At 44.0% G+C, this 20,285-nt stretch overlaps 4 protein-coding genes across 7 annotated transcripts; 1 reads left to right on the top strand and 3 right to left on the bottom strand.

The window, feature by feature from the left end:
* The first annotated feature begins 574 nt into the window (after positions 1 to 574).
* On the top strand, positions 575 to 2,533 carry LOC127323309 (putative pentatricopeptide repeat-containing protein At5g52630). Its single transcript, XM_051351474.1, has one exon. It carries the CDS (start codon positions 575 to 577, stop codon positions 2,531 to 2,533), a length of 1,959 nt encoding a protein of 652 aa, XP_051207434.1.
* A 1,703-nt stretch (positions 2,534 to 4,236) lies between these two features.
* LOC127323290 (formiminotransferase cyclodeaminase-like protein) lies at positions 4,237 to 6,195 on the bottom strand. 3 transcript variants are annotated; one of them, XM_051351443.2, is made up of 4 exons: positions 6,118 to 6,195; positions 5,941 to 6,030; positions 5,015 to 5,441; positions 4,237 to 4,919 (listed from the first exon to the last, which is right to left on the bottom strand). In XM_051351443.2, exons 2-4 carry the CDS (start codon positions 5,962 to 5,964, stop codon positions 4,408 to 4,410), a joined length of 963 nt encoding a protein of 320 aa, XP_051207403.1. In that variant the 5' UTR covers positions 5,965 to 6,030; positions 6,118 to 6,195; the 3' UTR covers positions 4,237 to 4,407. The 3 variants fall into 3 exon arrangements, with proteins under 3 accessions (XP_051207403.1, XP_051207404.1, XP_051207402.1); XM_051351444.2 differs by lacking the exon at positions 6,118 to 6,195 and having other exon boundaries at positions 5,015 to 5,435; positions 5,941 to 6,094; XM_051351442.1 differs by lacking the exon at positions 6,118 to 6,195 and having other exon boundaries at positions 5,941 to 6,094.
* A 3,194-nt stretch (positions 6,196 to 9,389) lies between these two features.
* LOC127323235 (uncharacterized) lies at positions 9,390 to 12,437 on the bottom strand. The gene is made up of 4 exons (XM_051351402.2): positions 12,276 to 12,437; positions 11,896 to 11,966; positions 10,543 to 10,632; positions 9,390 to 9,649 (listed from the first exon to the last, which is right to left on the bottom strand). Exons 1-4 carry the CDS (start codon positions 12,370 to 12,372, stop codon positions 9,620 to 9,622), a joined length of 288 nt encoding a protein of 95 aa, XP_051207362.1. The 5' UTR covers positions 12,373 to 12,437; the 3' UTR covers positions 9,390 to 9,619.
* Positions 12,438 to 16,303: 3,866 nt separating this feature from the next.
* Positions 16,304 to 19,778, bottom strand: LOC127323241 (uncharacterized). Of its 2 annotated transcripts, none has more exons than XM_051351406.2 (4): positions 19,608 to 19,778; positions 19,224 to 19,364; positions 16,744 to 16,829; positions 16,304 to 16,583 (listed from the first exon to the last, which is right to left on the bottom strand). In XM_051351406.2, the coding sequence occupies exons 1-3, from the start codon at positions 19,665 to 19,667 to the stop codon at positions 16,773 to 16,775; spliced, it is 258 nt and encodes an 85-aa protein (XP_051207366.1). In that variant the 5' UTR covers positions 19,668 to 19,778; the 3' UTR covers positions 16,304 to 16,583; positions 16,744 to 16,772. The 2 variants fall into 2 exon arrangements, with proteins under 2 accessions (XP_051207366.1, XP_051207367.1); XM_051351407.2 differs by having other exon boundaries at positions 19,224 to 19,361; positions 19,608 to 19,773.
* Positions 19,779 to 20,285: the final 507 nt, after the last annotated feature.

A 20,285-nucleotide genomic window follows, 5' to 3' on the forward strand; every position in this document is an offset into this window, starting at 1 on the left:
TCATCTACCCGTACTTCACTCAAAAACACATATAACATGCTTGGACTATAACTTAATGGTGCACATAAAAAATGCACAAATCATGTCGTTGTTTTAATGGCAGATGTTTGACCGGTATGCCACGGTGTCGTTAGAATTGTATTTCTGCAATTTGCACCAGATACTCTCTCTCCTGACTATTTTATGTTGTGCATTATTTTACGTGTAAGTTAAACTGTGCAAACTTTGATAAAAAAATATAGATGATAATATAAAGATCTACCATGTCAAATACATATAATATGAAAATATATTTCATAACAATTCTAATAATATTATTATTTTATTGTATATGTTTATATTTTTATCAATATAGATGATTAAATTTTACGAAGTTTAATTTTGACCAAAATTTATATGCATATATTTTAAGCAGGAGGGAGGAGGGAGGAGGGAATATGCATGTAGATATTTTGACTCTCGACTGAAATATCTTTTTGTTGACTTGCGGCTGCCTCTGCTTAATGGTAGGCTTTGGCGTGGTAGCCGCCCAGTTCCCAGTCAGGCACAGCTTCAGCTTTCTTCGACCAATGCCATGCCGCCATTTCTTCCTCCTCTTCCAACCCCATGCGCGCCCAACTCGACCTCCCGCCCCGCCCGCGGCCTACTCCACGCTATTCCTCACCGGAACCTGAAGCTGCCACCGGGCCGACGCGGCGGCCGAATCACCATCTCGTCCTCGTCGTCCACCTTGTCTGCCGCCCAAGACCTCATCGCCGACGCCCCCACGCCGCGCGCGTTCTCCGCGCTATTCAAGGCCGCCTCATCCGCCACATCCCCGTCCCCCTCCCTGGGCGTGCAGCTTCACGCGCAGGCCGTGGTGCGTGGCTTCCTGGGCGACGGGGATAACAGTAACACCATCCTCTCAACCGCTATCCTCAACTTCTACGCCTCATGCCGGGAGCCCGACCTCGCGCGGCAGGTGTTCGACGCAATGGCACGCACGAACGCCGTTACCTGGAACGCGCTCATCAAGGGATATGCGCAGGCGGGTCGACGGGAGGAGGCGCTGGAACTCTTCCGTGACATGAGGAGACAGGGCCATGTCGCTCCCGACAAGTACACATTCCCAGCGTTGCTGTCCGGCATTGGCAGGGAGCGCGGTGGCGGATGCATGCAAGAGCTCGGGGGATCCATGCACGCGCAAGTCATCAAATCTGGGCTGCACAAAGATCCGTTTGTGGGTGCTTCACTCGTTTCTATGTACGCGGCTATAGGGGCGCTGGAAGATGTGAAGGTCGTCTTCGATGATGTGGATACTCTGGACCCAGTCGTCTGGTCTTCTATGATCTCTGCCTACGTCAACTGCAAGGAGGAACAAGGTGCTCTCCTAACATTCTACAAGATGCTGTGCCGAGATATTAAGCCGAGACAGTTTGTGTACTCTAGCCTGTTTGCCATATGTGGGAGTATGTCGTTGCTGGAGATGGGCAGGCAAGTTCATGCCCACAGCCTGAAGAACATCGCTGACAAGGATGCTGCCATGACAAATGCACTTTTAACCATGTACTCAGATTGCGGATGCATTGATGATGCATGGAGAGTCTTCAGTTCAAACGACGTTGTGGATGTAGTATCCTACAGTTCGATGATTTTGGCTCTTGGGCAGCATGGACACCCGAAAGAAGCATTTGAGCTGTTCAGGCAGATGGAGTTTTCTGGTCTGGTACCTGATGAGGTCACCTTACTGAATCTTCTTTCTGCTTTCAATCATGCTGGTCTTGTTCATGAAGGCTTACATATCTTTGATTCCATGTTGGATATACAAGGCATAAAACCAACGTATCAACACTATGCCTGTGTAATTGACATGCTGGCTCGATCAGGAGAAATTGGGGAAGCCATCAAAACAATTAATGAAATGCCGTTTGAAGCCGGAACACCGTTATGGAGGATTGTTCTTGGTGCTTGTAGCAAACACCGTGATATTGCCACTGGCATCAAGATTGCAGAAATGCTGTTTGAGATGGAACCTTATGAAGCCGCAAATTATATACTACTTGGTAATATCTACACAAGATTAGGAAGGTGGACAGAAGCAGAAAAGGTTAGAAGTGTGATGGACAAGAGAGGTATAGGTAGCTATGATGCATTTAGCTGGATTGAAATGGGCAAAAAGACACATAGATTTGGTGTTGCTGACCGTTCACACCCTATCTCTGAGGAGATATATAGGAATTTGGATAGGTTGATAGGCAGTATCAAGGCTGCAGGTTATGTGCCTGATATCAGTTTTGCTGCACACAACTTAGAAAAAGACGGAAGAGAAGAGTCACTACATTATCATTGTGAAAAACTGGCCTTTGCTTTTGGGGATTTAGCTTCTCCTTCTGGCAACACTCTCCGCATCATGAAGAACCTTCGGGCTTGTGGTGATTGCCATTCCGCATACAAATACTTCTCCCTCATCACAGGAAGAAAAATAATACTGAGAGACAATCACAGGTTTCATCATTTCAACAATGGGGCTTGTTCATGTGGTGACTATTGGTGATGGATCAATTAAAAAATCTTTTATTCTCCGCTCATGCATCCTAACATTGATATAATCATCTAGCATTGCGTAGCACACAATGGAAGTTTAGTATGCCTTGATGTTTCATTCTACAGATTACTCAAAATCCCCTCAATAATTCAGACTCTAACACCTCATTTCTGGATTTAACCAGTCCTACAATGTTGATTTGACATGGGCCAGAGGCTGTTACAACCTTGGGACCTTCTTAATCCTGTCACTGGACACCTCAATCATTTAAACAATCTTTCCAGAGTCCAAACGTTGCGCCTGCAAGGTCTTGAATTTCAGGACTTTTGGGCCAGATACAATGCTGAGTTTCTTGTACTAATGGTTTCACCTAAACTTAAAGACTTTGACGAAAGGTGGATAATTTGATCATACTTTTTTGTTTTGCGAAAACCTGTTCATACGTTAATACTATGTATCACGACCTCATTTTAAATGATCATGTCACATGAAACTGTGGCCGTGCGTTTACTACTCCAAAATAAACACAAGGACGTGCACTATTTGTCTCATTCAGACCCACCAAAAATCTTTTGGTAAGACTTATGGTGATGCGTTTCAGCTTCCAGTTGCTTTTTTTTTTAATAAGCTTGGTGGTGTCCTAGAGAAATTGGTGTATTTAATGCCCATTTTTATCTCTGGGGATGCATTTTGACAATATTGATAAAAATTTCACGGGCCCTCTTTGTTTTCGTCAAGAGAAAAAGATAAGATTCTTCACAATGTAAATTGGAACCTACCGTGTTTTTACTCTTCTGGATTTATCTTGTTTACTTTTACTCTGATATTAAATTTTGGGTTTCTTCAGCCAGTTAAAAATCAATAAGCTGGTGCACATTACTCATCAATAATGACCTTTCAGTTTCCATCCTATAGATGCTCGTGTAGGTGTTATCTTCAAACTTCCATTTGTGCACCCTGGAAGGAAATTTCACTGGCATTTTCAGAAGTAGAGCTAGTGCTATTATTGAATGTGTAAAGTTACATGCAATTAAAGAGATGTTGCCTGAATTTGATCTAAGTTGACAAGCCTAAGATGATTTTGTCCGTTTCACATGGTGCGGACAGCGGAATGGATCCACAGAGATAAAATACTTCTATTAGTTTTCTTTGCTTGCATTTTTTGTACTGCTGTTTTGTTACTTGCAGAAGAACAAAACAATGTCAAGTGTCCAAGGCTGTCAATCAGACTTGAACGGCAGAAGTCAGGTAATAATGTCATTACAGACATTTAAAAATCTGCCTCACTGTTTTACCCTGTTATATGTATTGTAATAAACATGCACTTAGGATGTTTTATAAATGATACGCATTGAAGAAGAATCCACAAACTGTAAATTATACTCGTTCAAGTACATTATACCACTATTTTTTCTCAATATGCTGGTCCAAATATCTAGGGCAAGTGAACTAGGATCCTGTAACTTTCTGTAAGTGTAAGAGCATCTGCTCTAGTTCTGAAAGGTAATTTCTTATTAGTATGAAGTTGTATTACTTATACCCAGCATCCACATGTCATACAGTTTTCTTTTATGCAGAAATGTGCAACAAAATACATGTCTGTTGGCATCAAGGAAAGTTGCCTTGTCATATTCTGAACACTGAAAACAACCTTCTCGAACAGTGATCAAACCCGTTAGGAGATCACTATGATGAAGTTTTCAGAGACCATCTTCAGCGAAGATATAACTTCTATATACAAAATGTAACAATTGGTTAATGGTCCTGGATGCTAGTTTGCACCACATTTTCAGCAGAAGCATACACATGATTACAAGAATATCAATCAGCAGCATGAACTGCAATTAACTGCATGACGATCTGCCAAGAAAATTATGCACATGTCAATCAGCAGCAGAAATCATCTTGAAGTACCTTTCTAGCATTATATCCCTGGGCAGGTCGGTGGGATAACCCTTGTCAACTTCAAGTCCTTGCTCCTCTGCTATCTGCTCCACCAGCCATTGAACCTGATCGGTACCAACATGATCTGGATCCAATAAGCATGCAATCTCCGTGCAATTGTCCCCATGGAAAAGGGCAAGTGCTTGCACTGTCGGGAAACCTCCACTCCGTCCGGTCACCCTTCGGGTAATCCTCCTCACGGTTGGGATATCCTTACACAGTATTGGCACATTATAGCTCTCAATAAAAGGTTTAGCTCCGACCATCGTGGCACCTCTTTCACGAGAAACATGAACTGGGCCCACATCTGGCTTCATTGGCAGAGTATCAGGGAGCACCGGACCTGCCCATTGGATGCCCTTGTGATTTGGCCTGTAGTAGCCGAGCTCACGTCGTACTGCACTAACACTCTTGCCACTGTGGTGTGCTGCCGCATACAGGAACACCGGGACTGCGTAGAGAATAAGGAAGGAAGATAATTATAATGTTTATACAGCATAGCATTTTATCTGCAAGATATAGAAAACCTTGTGGTAGTTAACAGACCTTGCAAGCCATTGCCAATGTCAGAGGCCACCAGCTTAGCCAGCTGAGCAGCATCCTCCATTGTAGCTGCTTGACTCAAGGGGTGGAATGATAAGTCATCAACGACACCAATCCTTGGATGAGTTCCGCAGTGCACTTCAAGATTTATGGCTGAAAATGCAGTCTCAATCATTGCCAACAATACTTTCCTGATTGGGCTAAATACAGCTTCACCAGTTGAGCTGCTGCTGATGATATAGGAGACGAGCGTGTAGCGGACACGGTTGTAGTACTCATCCTCGAACTTGCTGAGTAAAACCACCTCAGGGTCTTTCTGGCCAATGCGACTGATTGCATCAACAACCATGGCATTTTGGCTTTCAGAGATGTAGAGCTTGCAGCAGATAACCTTTGAGTGCATCATGCTGAGCTTTGCCTTTACCTTTGCCTTTGGAGCAGATGGACAAAAGATAGGAATTCAGGTGGTGACAAATCGTATTTTGCAAGTTTTTTCCTCTGAAACACCTTACATAATCGGTCCAGAGACATCAGAAATCAGTTAGTTTTAGCTGATTTCTCGTGGAGCCCCAAAAATAGCAGGTCTTGTGGTTCTTTCGCATTTTGTTTAATGTGCAAATACTGTGCTCACAGTCCAGTATAAGTTAGAATTTGCTCCTTATTTGGAGACTTGGAGTACTTATGGTGCCTGAGCCGGATGATTTGTAGAACTGGGGTCGGAGGTGATTTCGTGCTATTAGTAGTATCAAGAAGGAAACCCCTATGATAATATCAGCAAATTTCATTTTGATGTACTACCATCATAGGAATAGAAAGTTCAATAACTAGGTTTTCCGCGTCCTGCCTGTTGTACCTTCTACCTGAATTCTTAATCTTGGTTCAAATCGTCAGGAGCTGGAGGGACTGGGTGTCTGGGTATCAGATCATACCTGGTCGGGGAGCTTGCTCTCCATGCCTGTTCAGCAGCTTCAGCTCCCTTCCTCTTCCTTCCTTCCTCTGCGTGCGTGCGTTTCTCTTGCCTGTGGGTGTGGGGAATGGAGTGGTAAGAGCAAACCCTTCTTATGGTTGTATGTATCAAAAGAAAAAAAAAATTGCTTGCAAGAAACCTTTTTGTTCTTGTCTTGTTCGTTTCCGAGTAAGTCCCAACCATGAAAGGTTGCAGCATGTGCCCTGCAGCCTTTATGACTCAGCAGTCCCCTTCATAGTGCTGAGAGCTTACATAGTTATCTTTGGTTCCACAGCAGCATGCCACCGGCCTACGGAAACATTATTCTTAAGCACATAGTAATACGTTATTTGCCTCCTAAACCACGCCGCCCATTGAATCACCTAGTTCATTATTCATAAATCCTGTCTCGTGCTACTCTTTGGTTGGACCTTATTTATTGTTTTGGGATAATGAAATCTTGTCCCTTACCCCCTTCTAGTTCTAGTGGCCAGTGTAATGTCATTGTCCACCTTGAAGCGCACGGTTTCGTCGAAAACCGTCATCTATCTATTTTGCCAAAATTAAATGTCTTGTGAGGATCCACCTTGTGACGTTTATGTCGACTCATCACTGCTTTTATGCATTAGCAATTAATTCCCTGAAGACGTGTAACTGAAACTAGTTGGGTCTGAATGTGCCTGCCTGACCATCCTGCATTATCTTGAGATTGGGAGTGATCGGACCCTTTGTTGTTGAACAATGAACAGCTTCACTGATGGTCGATTTGCTTGTCTCTTGCAGGTTTGAGGTTGCATTTTGTCTATCAATTTGGTAACCCAAGATATTTCCTCCGGGGGGCTTGTGACGGGGAACGGAACAAAATTGTGACCAGTATCGATGGTGAACGGAACAAGGGCGTATCAAACAATCAATGGAATGGGTACACTGCGCACGCACTGTTATCCGTTCCGTGCCCTCTGGATAGGGCCAACAGTTCAGCTAGTGGCTGTGCGAGTGTACGTGGCGATCACGTGAATGTCAGGAAAGCATCTGTGATCTGAAATGAGCAGTCGTTTTCCACGTTGATGTGTACTATAGTCATCTGCGCTGCCACTGCAGCACGAGGCGCTAGAGCTTTTTTTTTTTGTTGTTGTTGTGCGGTGTCTTGAGCTTGTTGACGCTGATTGGATTCCGGTAGCTTGAAATCAGTTATGTGGACTGAGCGACATAAACTCAGTCAGATTGCTGTAGCACATAAATAAAATGATTGGGCGTAAATCACTTCAATTCAAATCACTTTTCACCTTGTGTCGCTGACGTGGAGAGATTAAGTTTCTCTCCCCTTGTGTTGTTTCTAAAACAAAGGTTCGAGAACCCAGCCTTAAATTTATGAACATCCAACACTGTACTCCATCCGTACAGAAATGTACGACGTTTTAGCTATCTTATAGGTTTCACTCACTTATATTTATATCTAGTCTAATTTTAGTGTGTATGTTTATTTTATTTAGTTTGTATCTAGTCGACTTCAAAAGTATCTATGACATCCTATTCTACCAGAAAAAAGAAGTATATATATCATCTTACATTGGTGCACGGAAGAAGTAAAAGGCCAATGTAGGGGATACCAGCTTAGGATTGCAAACTCACAAAATGAGAGAAAATAACACCCAAACTAAGGACAGTGATTATTACGCGCATTTGACAAAATGAAGATAAAACTGGTTGTCCAAAGCATGAGTTCTTCATAGTGCCCCCGTCAACTAGCAAACAAAGGTGTCGGATCAGGCTTCAACCGTTATGGCAGCACCAAAATGGCTGCGGGCCTGCTACGATGTATAACTAAGATCATCTCCATCGACGCGTCCTAAATAGGCGACATCAGGTGTGCCGACAACGCGCTATGGGGGGGGGGGGGGGGGGGCGACACCTGCTCTCTAATTTGGAGAGAGGTTGCATACACCGACGATCCCGATAAGAAACCCTTAAAAACCAAATCAATTTTTTTACTGAGATAGAAATATTGCATATGATTCATTTTGAGATAAAAATATCGCACATGCTTCATTTTTGAGATAGAAATATTATATAGGCTTTATTTTACATAGTTGCAAAATGTGAAATATCAATGAAACCTATACTAGAGACTGGTGATGGCCTTTATCTTTTTCGCTGCGAAGAAAGAACACCCACTCACAAAAACTAGAGGGTTATGGTTCGCACCTTTATCACTCAGATGAAGAACATCCAAAAACCTACCCTAGTGACTTCAACTGGCAATCGTCATCTTTGCTATAAAGAAAGAACATCTAGAAACATAAACTACACCCTTATGCTCATCGCCATTGTCCTCGTCGGTTGTTATCGTGGTAGTGCCTACGACAGGATGTGTCGTCAAACATCTTCACCCTGAGCTCGTCGTCATCTTCCCATTTGAAGTTCACTAAGCAGCCGACCTGGAGGTTGTGGGCACGGCCAAACTTCTCCTAGCTAGTGTGGAGGAATATGTGGCCTTCCACGTCGAACAACACCTCAACAGAAGCCACGGCTGGCTTCCCGCAAGTGCACGCTAGCTAGCTCCCAGCCGGCGAGATAATGCGTGAACTTCTCCAGGATTCTTTTTGAACCCAAAGGGTCCTTCATGATGAGGACGATAGACTCGAAGAACTCGTGGAAGCAATCCAGCGACAACAAGCGTTCAGGGGATGGGGATCTTGCACCCGGCCTCTGCCTCGGCGGCCATAACTCGTAGAAGTAGAACCAGCCATATGGAGCGCTTGGGGAAATGGCTAATGTGGAGGATGAAAGGAAAGATGTGTGGTAACAAGGCAGTTGTGCAATACGAATTTGACTCCCATGTGTTTGAACAATGGGGGCGGCCGCTTAAGGCTTCTCAGGCCATTAGAAGATTTTGTGTTGTGGTTACTGGTTAGGATTGGAGATTTCACGCAAGAGAGGGAAATTACGGATTTAAGAGAGAATTAGGGACTTTGCTCCTCTCCTTTCACCATTGTGGTAGGCTGGTAGCTCAGGGAAAACACTCATATAAGAGTGGCTGCAGTGGTAAACTCAATGAGTTGTGCTTTGTTTATAGTGACTCTTTTGATCTTACCAGAAATTAAGGTACCTGTCCCTCGTTAATGCCAAGCAAGACTAAATCTGAGGTTTGCAATTTCACAATTAGAGCTTCCGGTACAGTAGTCTGTGAATATCATGTCTCATCCTGACTTACGTGTGGATAAAGAACAATTCTGGCAACCAAATTCAGATAGTAAGTGAGTCGGTCAATAAATCGTCTGTTCAGCAAGTTTGAATTCATTGGCTTCTGCTTTCTTTTGGGGAACATTAAAGTTTGGATTACGTTGCACAAAGCAATTTGGAGAAAAAACCTCATACAATGAAATCCCACAGATTCAACGTTTTATGATGGATGCATATGGCGGGATAAAATTAGCAAGACACCAATCAATGAACTGGTATAAAACAGAGCATTTGCAGTGTCCACAAACATTAAGTTACACTGCCTTAAGATTATTCATGGTGGCTGAGTAGTGCAGCTCATCAAAACTTTGCCCACCTTAAAATATGCATCTCAGTTGCCACAGTTTATCCTCAACGACATACTTAAAGCAGAAAACAACATACAGTTGCGGTGTGAAATTAAACCCTGATGATGCACGTCAATGGGCTGGTGCTGGGGCTGGTGCCACCTGCAATAGAATAAGATGAGTTTGGCAAAATTCGAATTGATACACAAAATGGTAAGCATGTCATTACTGTCAAAAAAAGCATCACATTTGTTATATCAAAGGTGGCTAATTTTTGATCTCAACTCTGTGCTTTCCCCACCTAATAAAATAAGCATCACCTTTTTGTACCAATTCAGGTTGATAGGGAATACGGGTATATACTATCAATAGCTAGCAATTGGGTATGTGGAATGCATGCATTTGTAATATCACACCAAATATATTTAACTAAGTTGTGAAAGTAGAAAGTATACATACAGTACACATCAACATGGTAAGTAACATGCATTGATACAAAAACGCATACAGCATATAGGCAAAGGAAAGTATGAGAGTTACTGAGAGGGGAGTAAGCGCAATTATTTAAAACTTGTGAAGAATTTAAAAGGGTCCAACTTAATTCAGGAGCCGTTGTAAAAAAAATAGATGAATGGCTCATATTGATTGGTTCCAAACAACTCATCCTCAGGTTTACATTTCTATTTGAATATTCAGCAGCACTTATCTCGCATGTATCAAATAATTATCACTGGATTTTCATATGAATGATGGTATGTTTCCTATAGCCTGAAATAGGTACACGATGCTTAGTATCAAAGCCTTTGATACGTTCAAAGCAGCATGACCATGCATGCTAATAAATTAAGGCAGGTAGTTAACATCTGCCCACCATGCTACTGACTTTGTGAATTACAATGCATCTGGAATTTACTATTTAGCCCTTGAGAATATAACACGCCACGTGATTGCATTCTACCATGTATGGCCAACTACCAAAATAATTCTTAAAATTTTCTTGTGCTGTGAAGAACTATGAACAAAAAGATTGTACATGGTTTAGTAGAAATAAATACCTCAGTTTTGACTTCCTTCTTCCCACCACCAAATGCCTTCAGTCCACCATAGACGATGCACCCCCACATTGCAAGACTGGCAAGCACAAACTGAACAAGGAACAACATAATAAATAAGAATTTTACATGAATTAACATGAAGAACAACGCAAAGCAAGCTATTGAAAGTTCCATGTTAGCAACTATCAGAACAGACTAATTGAAAGCCGTGTATTATGTACATTCAAGACTTTTCAAACGAAGTGCATCCAGAAAGAGATTGCATGGCAGAGAAACATAAATGCAAAGCAGACACTGCAAATAAGAGCACTGATTCAACAGCATGGTAAATGATTATATGCACAGAGAAATATACCTCCTCAAAAGGTAAATAGATGAGAAAAGGGGATGGAAAATGAGCGGTCTATTGAATTGCACAAAAAAGTCAAATTATACAGCAAGGACGACAAATGACAACAAAGGTTTTGGTCGGCTTTTGGTTAAAGGGTAACTAAAAGGCCTAACCTGTAGATCTTTAATTACTAACAAGATGCAGGTTAGATTAGATAATGACATTCCAACCTACTGTACACTCAGGATGATACTTTTAAAGTGATATAGAGATTTTTTGAATTTTGTGATGAATAACATAAATCTCCAGAATGTAGTCAGATAGTGCATATGAACATTTCACCGTTGTGTTGCATGGTGTTTTCCTGTAACAAATCACAGCCACATCTAATACTTGATCCCAGCGGACAAGTGCGAGAGCTGCAAGCGAACTTGTTTGGTGACCACAAGAGATAGACATCTACCTGCCTAACCTAAAAGTTCTTGGTACCCACAACCAGCGATTGCAGTTTCTGTACAGCAGATCTTGACTGTTAGTTTCTCTTAAGCCAACCAATAAATGTCATGACAACTTTGACTCTAGTGATTCCTCAGAACAGTGATATATTACACTAGAGGGGTGGATAAGTACTCAAGAAAAAGAAACACATGAACTACCTACAAAGTTACGGTACCAAAGAGAACTATTAATTAATATCTATTGTATGTTAAAATGATAGATAAAATAGACCCCTCTTTCCTCTCTGGAGTTTGATTTTATGATCTTATTGAATTGCATACATCATAAAACATGAAAAGAACGTAAGAGATAATCTCTGCACGAACTGGAACATACAAGCAAGCCTAATTTAACAGCCACGTAACTAGGCTATCTCAAGAAAATAACATACACTAATAAAATGCATCACTACACTTGCTATATCCCAAGGGCTAATGAAGCAGAAAGCCGTCCTAAAATGAACATATAGAACTCAATACTGCTTACTGCAATGTGGATGAAAAGAATCTGAAGGGAAAACTCACGTGCTCTTCCTTCCAGTTCCCCGGGTTCATGGGCTCTTGCCACATGTTGACCTTGGTGGAGCCGTGGTGATCTGTTAAAGCACACAAGACGGAATCAGTCAGAAAAGTAAGAGATCAAGCACAACGGCGCGCCGCCAAAACTAAGTAGGGAAATGGGCTCTGATTTCTGGGGTCTGCGCGCACCGGGATATCCTTGGTAACTATGGAGACATCGACCCTAGGCGACCTAAATCCCGCTCAAGGAAAATGAATTGTACAACCGAATCGCGGTCAACAACCGGCTCGATCAACGAACTAATCAGCGGATCCAAACAATCGGTGCGTACGATTCTCAGATCTGGGAAGGGGAGGAGAAGGCGCGAGTACGCATCCAGGCATACCTGCGGCGCCAGCGAGACGGCGCCTGGAGATGAGGCGGGCGAGGGGGGAGGAAGACGAGGAGGAGGACGCCGCCGCCGCGAGCAGACGAGATGCCATGGCTTCGATTCGTTTGGATTCACCTACTTGGGCGCTGGGTGGAGACTGGAGAGGGCTATTCTGACGCCTTCTAGTTCTAGGGTCCCGGATTTTACGTGGCCTGAGCTGGGCTGGGCTGGGCCAAGGGTCTCCAAAGGGTCCGTGGACCGAGGACAAAAAATGCTTTGGAGCTCAACTGACTTTTTTTTTCTAGTTATTGAAAAAATTTAGTACTCCCTCTGTCTAAGAATAGTTGTTTCCACTTTAGATATGGACGTATCTCTAACTAAAATAAATCTTGAGACATCTAGTTTTAGATGAGGGAGTATGATGAACTAACCTTGCTAAAGTTGAAGGTGCGAGGAAGGAAGTGAAGTTAGTGCACTCGGGTGCACGTGCACACCATTATTTTTGCATAGGCCACATACAATCCATTTTTTTTGTGAAAACATACATAACTAAATATCAACATAACATGTACATGCAAAATTTTATTTCAATTTAAAAAAATTCAAATAGCATTTCTTCCAATATTAGAGAAAATAGGTGCACGTGCACCTAGGTTCATTCTGATATTGAATAATAGTAGCAAAATGAACTATTCCTACGGATGAATTGTCCTAGTTAGTCTTGAGACTATAAAATATCTTTTACTCTTCAGATTGCCACTTTGTTGTGTCCTTATTTTTTAGCATAGACGTGAGATCGTATGGTACTACGATACATATTGGGATACGAATAAGATACTACTTGATCAAGATACCATCATGACACGTATCGGTTGGCCGCTATAGTATCATAAGTGGGCGTACGCGATAGTGATAACCTTCTAGCGTTCCAAAATCCACAACGGTGTCTTGTTTAGAATCTTAGAGCATCTCTAGCATAGCCCATATATCTCGGAACCAAAAACATTGAGTTCGGTCTCCCGAACTGTTGAGTTTAGATGGATTTTGTCACGGCGCACATCAGAAACCGAACTCGCGAACTGAAAAAGTGAAAATCAAACTTCGCGGGAAAATCAAACTCTCGATTGAACCTAGTTTGCTCCGATCAAGATTAATTCGTTCATAATTTACATTAATTTAGCCAAAATACATGATAGTTCGACCTACATTCGCTAATTAGAGACCTAAAACGACTAGATTAGGCCCCGGATTGTCACCGGGGCGCTTTCCGTTGGTGGCGGAGGGTTTTTCCTCACCGGCGAATCCTACGCGACGATGAGCTCCACCACCTTGAAGGCCGCCGCCTCCGAGATGCTCCTGCAGGCTACAGGCGACCCTGTTGTCGTCGTTGCCGCGCGGGGGTAGCGCCGACCGCGGCGGGCTGCACGAGCCGGTGGGGGGAACCTCGGCTTCTCCTTCTTCGGCCGCCTCCTCGCGTGCTTGCCGGCACGCGATAGCATGCGGCCACTTCCGGCGCGCCTGCTTCCATGCATCGTTGGAGCGCGCCTGCCTCGCACAGTCCGCCTCCGCCCGTACACCCGGCGGACGCCGTGGTTCCTTTCCACCGTCGATTCAGCCCCCTCCCCTACCTAGGCGTCTTAACCGCCCCAATGCGGATGGAGGGGTGGTGGTGGAAGCGGCGGAGCGGCGTCAGAAGCGGCAGAACGGCTCGCCGGAGAGGAGGCACGCGGCGGCGGCGGGAGTGAAAGCGGCGGAGGGGAGTAGGGTTTAGAAACCGAACTCCCCTCCGCGGCCCCTTTTAATACGGGGCGGCCGCGCAGTTTCTCGGGGGCCATTATACTAGCCAGGCCGTGAGTTCGGGCTCCATTCTGGCCCATCTCCGAACCGAACCCGTATTATCGCCGGAGTTTTTTAATTTCCGCCTCTTTTACGAGCTATGCTAGAGATGCTCTTATGATGGCCCTTCTATGGGTACTTCAGATGCTCCAATGTCTCTTTTTATTGCCGCGTCTTCCTCCTTGCCTTTTCAATCTATTTTCATCGCAGGCACTGCTCGTAGGATAGGTATATTTCGACTTTTTTTTTCAAACTGATGGTCTAACCCTCGTCCTTACTAGCTACTTCGGTACAATGCGTGTGCATTGTGTTACTTTAGATGCCCCAATGTTCCCGTGGGGGACCTGGAGGGAAACCCTAGCCACCGTAGGTGGCCTCCTTCCCTTGCTGCCGCAGGGGGGAGACGCTCGACAAAGCCCGTGCAGCGTCGGCGACACCATTTCCCCCTCTCACGTGAGACGCACAATGCAAACTATGTATGACTTGTTGTGGTGAGGGCGACTCGACAATGGTGAGCAGCGTAGATGCGCGTGGGCAGCAAGGTGGCTAGAGGCCAAAAAGGCGGCACGTTCACCACGCTGGTTGCTGGGGAAGTGGGTTCCCTCCGACGGCCATGGCGGCCCTCCATCCCCATCAAGGGTGGTGAGGCCAAATCGGCAGCGGCGCATGGGCGGCTTGGTGGCGAGGAGCCGCAGAGGCAGCATCGTGGTGCAATGGAGGCGCAGCCAAGCGTTGGCTATTGGGCGCTTCTGGCAGCCACATGGTGATGCTCCATCTCCTGGCCTTGGATTTGGCTGGTTCAAGGCAATGGCGCAGTGGGCAACATGGGGCTTGAGGCGGCAAAAGTGGACCTATACGATGATGATTGGAGAAGCTGCGGTGGTGCAATGATTGTGACTTCTGTGTGTTATACCAAGGTCCAATGGGTGGGGGATTTGGTGTGCGGCACTCCGATCGAAAGTCCTACACGACTTTTGTTGGTGCCCACGGCAGCGCTACCTCGGGGCGTCATCAAGGAGTCTATCTCCCTCACCATTGGGATGTTGCCCCCGGCGAAAATCAAGATCTGGCAAGCTGGATTGGCAATGGTGGCATCCTCGGCATCGCTTCATTGCTGGAAGCATCGCTGTAGGTGATAGATGGGGCCTTTGACGGGATTAGCCAAGTCCTACCACTCACTTGCTAACTCAATAGGCGGAAAGGGTGGAAGGGGCCAGGTAGGGAATCTTCAAGGAGCGCTTCCTTCTTCAAGGTGACCATCTTTGGCCGAGACACGGATATGAGGCTCTTGCAGGGCAACACAAGTCCTTTTTGTTTCATGGTTGTATCTAGAGTGCTGGCAAACCTTTAAGTTAGTGTTGTTGCATGGAGTTTGTTGCGACAACCGAGTCGTGTACGATGTTGGGCCGTCAGCCTCCTCTTCTATTTGAACTCGATTTTTCCTAGACTTTTGGGCGCAAATTGTAACTTTGAAAGGTAATATCCAAATTTGTGGGTCTAGGTACACTCCAACTAATCTAACAGAAGGGGTACACACCAGCTCATTCATTTGAAATGTGTATGAGGGTAACATCAGGTTGCAACGCAATGGTCCTATCATGCAATGTATGCTTGTATCTTGGAACCAGATTGCAGCTTACATAACATGCATCTTTATCTGTATATATCAACAAAGAGAACCGTCACATTAACATAATAACTGAAACATCACCTTTAAGAATAGACAGCATCCAACTGCTACCGATTTTACCACAAATATAAGAACACAAAATACCAACTGGCATCACTGTAATTCTTTACCGCATAATAATAATTATTATAATCCAACCGAAAACCAGTTTGGAAAGCCACCTAGAACCTAGAACCTAGACCAATACATAGGATCAACGTTAGAATGGCACAGCATAATTGTAGATCATTACCTTTTGCAAACCTGATATCATTACAAAATTGCAAGTACTAAACAAAACAACCCTTATAAACATCAAGCGAAGCTGTTCTTGGATACTGTTGCTAGCCATCCACAATAGAAACAAAAACACCTGACACTAAGACGTGCCATAACGTAATTTTTTTAACACACTTTTTTTGGTACTAATCAGAAATGTACTACATCTACACGGCCATTTTACCGGAATGGATTCACATAGAACCAGGCAGCTGAACTTTCAGCTCCTTCACACCCAGTCATTGATGCTTCTACCATAGAGACCAAACCAGTATATTTTAGAGTAATGCATATTCTATTGTCAGAGCAGCAAAGCATTGATGCATAACAACATAATTATTTAGCTGACATTCTATGCACTGAGATGGCGAAAGTCATGGTGTAGCCAAATTTGGGTCCAAAAGATTACATCCATCACAAGGAACTTTATTCAAAGAGGAACACAATATCTCTAGCTCATCAAGTTCCTTAACACTGTGGAGAATATATGTTACACTGGCCAGGCAGGGACAGCTAAAACACCAAAGCAGTGACGTCACCTGCAGGTGGAGAAGTTATCATTCCGACTTGAAATCAACTTTTTGGATCTGGAGATACACAGTTAAATATATCCAAGGGAGAACTACATCCCTATATATATATAAAAGAAGTAGAGCACAAATAATGGAAATAAAATTGTATTCTCAAACTGCAACTTACCTAGTACATGTTGATACTGAAGATTGACTTCAAATTGAAAGGCTTGCAAAAAGGAGTTCAAGCTCCTCATCCTGGGACGTTGTCCTCTGCAAAGCAAAAGGTAAATGGGTAAAGAGAACTGAGCAATGCAAACACATCTAAATGTTTAAAGTGATTTTTTCACATAAAGTCAATGATAAGTTTTAAGAGATAGTGAGATACCGTGCAAAATAACAGATACAACCAGCCCTACAGACGACTCTACTACAACACCATCAAGTCCCCCAAGTGGACCGATGACTCGAGCTAGAGCCAAAGCTCTCCAACATGAAGTGAACTCGCTCCTTTCTACTTGTCATTTCAACACACCTTTGGATGATATGCTACTTCATTCCGATATGCTATGTGTGATCAGGTACCAGCCACAAAGACTTCACCCATTGGGCCAAGGCACCAACACCAAGGAAAGGAAAAGGTGAGCTGAAAGCTCCAGGGTCACCAGGGACGGTACAACCGCCCGCCGATCAAGCCTCGCATGGAAAAGCTACAAGATCGGTACTACCGGTGCCCCAACACCGGTACTACTGCTCGCCCTCCAGGACCGGTACTACTGACCCACTACCGGCTTACTACCATACGGGGCCCCAGAGCTCTCCGTCACCCGCCAAACAAAGACCGGTACTGGACCAGGTACTACCGCCACCTGGGCTGGCACTACTGCCAGTGACGTAGCTTTTGGTCTTTGACCCGTGTAACCTTATCCATAAGGTACCCCTTCGCCCCTAGTAGTATAAATAACCCCTTGTGGCTCAGATATGAGATTAGACTGAAATTGAGATCAGACTTGAGCATGTGCTCTCTTCCTCCTATGTGGAGTAGATCCCTAGTGGATACCAAGGCCTCTTATTAGATCCAAATCTATTGAGTTGTACAAAACCTCTCTAAGTGCTTGATCTTTCCCTTGTAAGGAAGTGCTTGGTCTCTCCCTTGAACGGATTCTACCTGGTTGCTACTCTCTCCTTGCAACTGATTCTATCAAGTCCTTAGCCTTACTAATCTCTCGCGTGGGACTCTACCAAACGTTGTCATCCTCGTGATTCTATTGGGTTGGTGGATTCAGGCCAACGAGAGCTAATCGGATTGTATCTTGTGCATGTGTTCGTCTTCCACCGTGTGTACTTACAATCCGTGAAGATTGGGCCATCCTTTAGAGGTTGGACCTCAATACCTCATAAGTAACAGCCACAATGGAGCTCTGAAAATGGTGTTTTCTGGAAAAGCTTCTTCTTTGCCTAAGTCTGAGCATAAACGAGACTTCTTCAAAAAGAGCCTTACCTAACAAGAGTCTAGTACAATCTCTCAAGGAGATGCTGTCCAAACCGATCTTCGATGGTATCCTAATATGACATAATCAAATCTTTTAAGGAAATCTTATCCATAACTTCGACAACCGTAACTAATTCCTTCCTTGGATTCCTGCCACAGTTAGCAGCTTGATGCCTGGACTCAAGGCACGGCATGTCAGCACACCCCTTGACGCTAGCAGCCACATGTGCCTAGTCCGCTTCTCCTTCCTGGATTTGGTTTAACTTTTGAGATTTGGTATCACCTTTGAGATTTGTATGTTTTCCCCAGAAACGTTTCTATCGCCTAAACCCTTGAATAAAGCTTGCTTTTGGTCAAAACTCAAAACTTAGGATCCAAAGACTCTACTATTAATGTTCAATGCCGGAGACGTCAAGAGAGGGTCATGATAACTTGACATGTAAGTGACCAGAAATGTAATGAATTTATTGACCATTTGCCCTGTTACACCCCCGAGGGGTTCAGAACATATTTTTTAGAGGCCAAGTATCTGGGACAAAATTGTTACTTTGACACCTTTAAGGAACATAGTACAATACTACAATCACACTACGTTTTGACAATCATTAACAGATATGGAAGACTTGTATAGGTGTTTGTCTTGATGAGCAATATGGGGTATGAGAAACATGCATATGTGTATGTCTTGACAAGCATCATTGTATATAAGAAACTTTCATAGGTGTGCGTATTGAATATTTGATAAATATTATTAATATAGCTGTATAGGTGTATGGCCAAAAACGTGTGTATTTTTGTTGGGACCCGTCCTTATGAAGCAATAACTCCAAAAACCTGTAGTATATGCTTTCATAGATTATACCTCCCCCGTCCCATAATACTATAAGATGCCATTACAACCAATATACTCAGATATTGGTTGCAATAACATCTTATAATATGGGACGGATGGAGTATTAGAAACTTTAAAAAGATAGACTCTCAGCAATCAGCAATGTTGCTTATCTCCCATTTTTTGTGATAAAAATGCAAAACGAAGATGCATATACTGGAATACACACGAAGCTCTAACTTGCACCTCGACTAGGCTCATGAGATGTAAACTTTGCAGGACGATTGATGACAACGACAGGGAATTTCTCATCACCCAAAAGGCAGAAATATGTAAACCTCACCTTTATAGAAATCAGATGGCGAAGTTTGCTCAGCACCTTCATGCGGTGAATCGCGTAGGAACTATTGGCTGGTAGCTTGTTAACCCTGACCATCTCGGCATCAATAGCAGCTCCCCTATCCCCTTGCAGCGACTCACCCTGCTTGCTAGCAAAAGAATAAGAAAACTTAGCTTTTAATCACTGCGTCACAGAACAGTCCGATTAACCGAAAAATTAGATGCACACAGAAACAAGGATCCGGAAATTAAAGGTCCGCAAGGCGCCATATAAGGTTTAATTTGACATGCGGGGAAGTCTCTCGCTCCAAGAAACCAATTCAAGAACGCAGCCACCGTGGGCAAGGAGATGGGTCAAGAGTCGAGAGAATATAAAGAAGAAACATACCGAGGTAGACGGGGTGGTGATGGTAGGGGAGAAGGGCGTCGCGCTACCTCCTCCGTCCATGATTCGATGCCTGAGGTATCGTGGTTTGGGAGATGCAAGAGGAGGGGAAAGACGGGAAGAAGAAAGACTAGAGTCCAGACAGCCGCCTCTGGAAAGATCACGGCGCAGGGGGGGAAAAGCACGAGCAGGCCGGCAGGGTATCTGCTGGGCTTCTCTTCTAGTGTTCGGCCCAAGAGACTTAGGTGAGTTTTTTTCCCTTTTTTTTCCGGTCACGTGCAACTTGGCCCGGCAGTTACCGTGTGAGTGAAAACATTACTTGGATCAGCTTTGGTACTCTTTTTAGATGCCAGGGATTTCGCTTGCGTTTAGTTGGAGAAACGAGAGGCAATAGGATTGGTAGGTTGTATGCTGAGGAGGGGTGTGCTTAACCAATCATAATTGCAACCTGCCTAACCATTTATCAATTCGAGATAAGATCTACATGAAAAAAGATTCACCTTGATGTTGTGATTCCATTCACAGGATTGGTTCGTCGTTTCGTCGAGTGTTTCAAACTCGGTCCCGTGTTCCTATTTGAGTCATTTTTAGACGAGTTTTGTCAACTTTTCGCATACGGTCGGCCATTTCAAAATTTCTTCGAGGAATAGCTTCACCTCACAATTTTGCAAAACTTTCATG

The sequence above is a fragment of the Lolium perenne genome, chromosome 4 (assembly GCF_019359855.2).
Source record: "Lolium perenne isolate Kyuss_39 chromosome 4, Kyuss_2.0, whole genome shotgun sequence".
NCBI classification, from domain to species: Eukaryota; Viridiplantae; Streptophyta; class Magnoliopsida; order Poales; family Poaceae; genus Lolium; species Lolium perenne.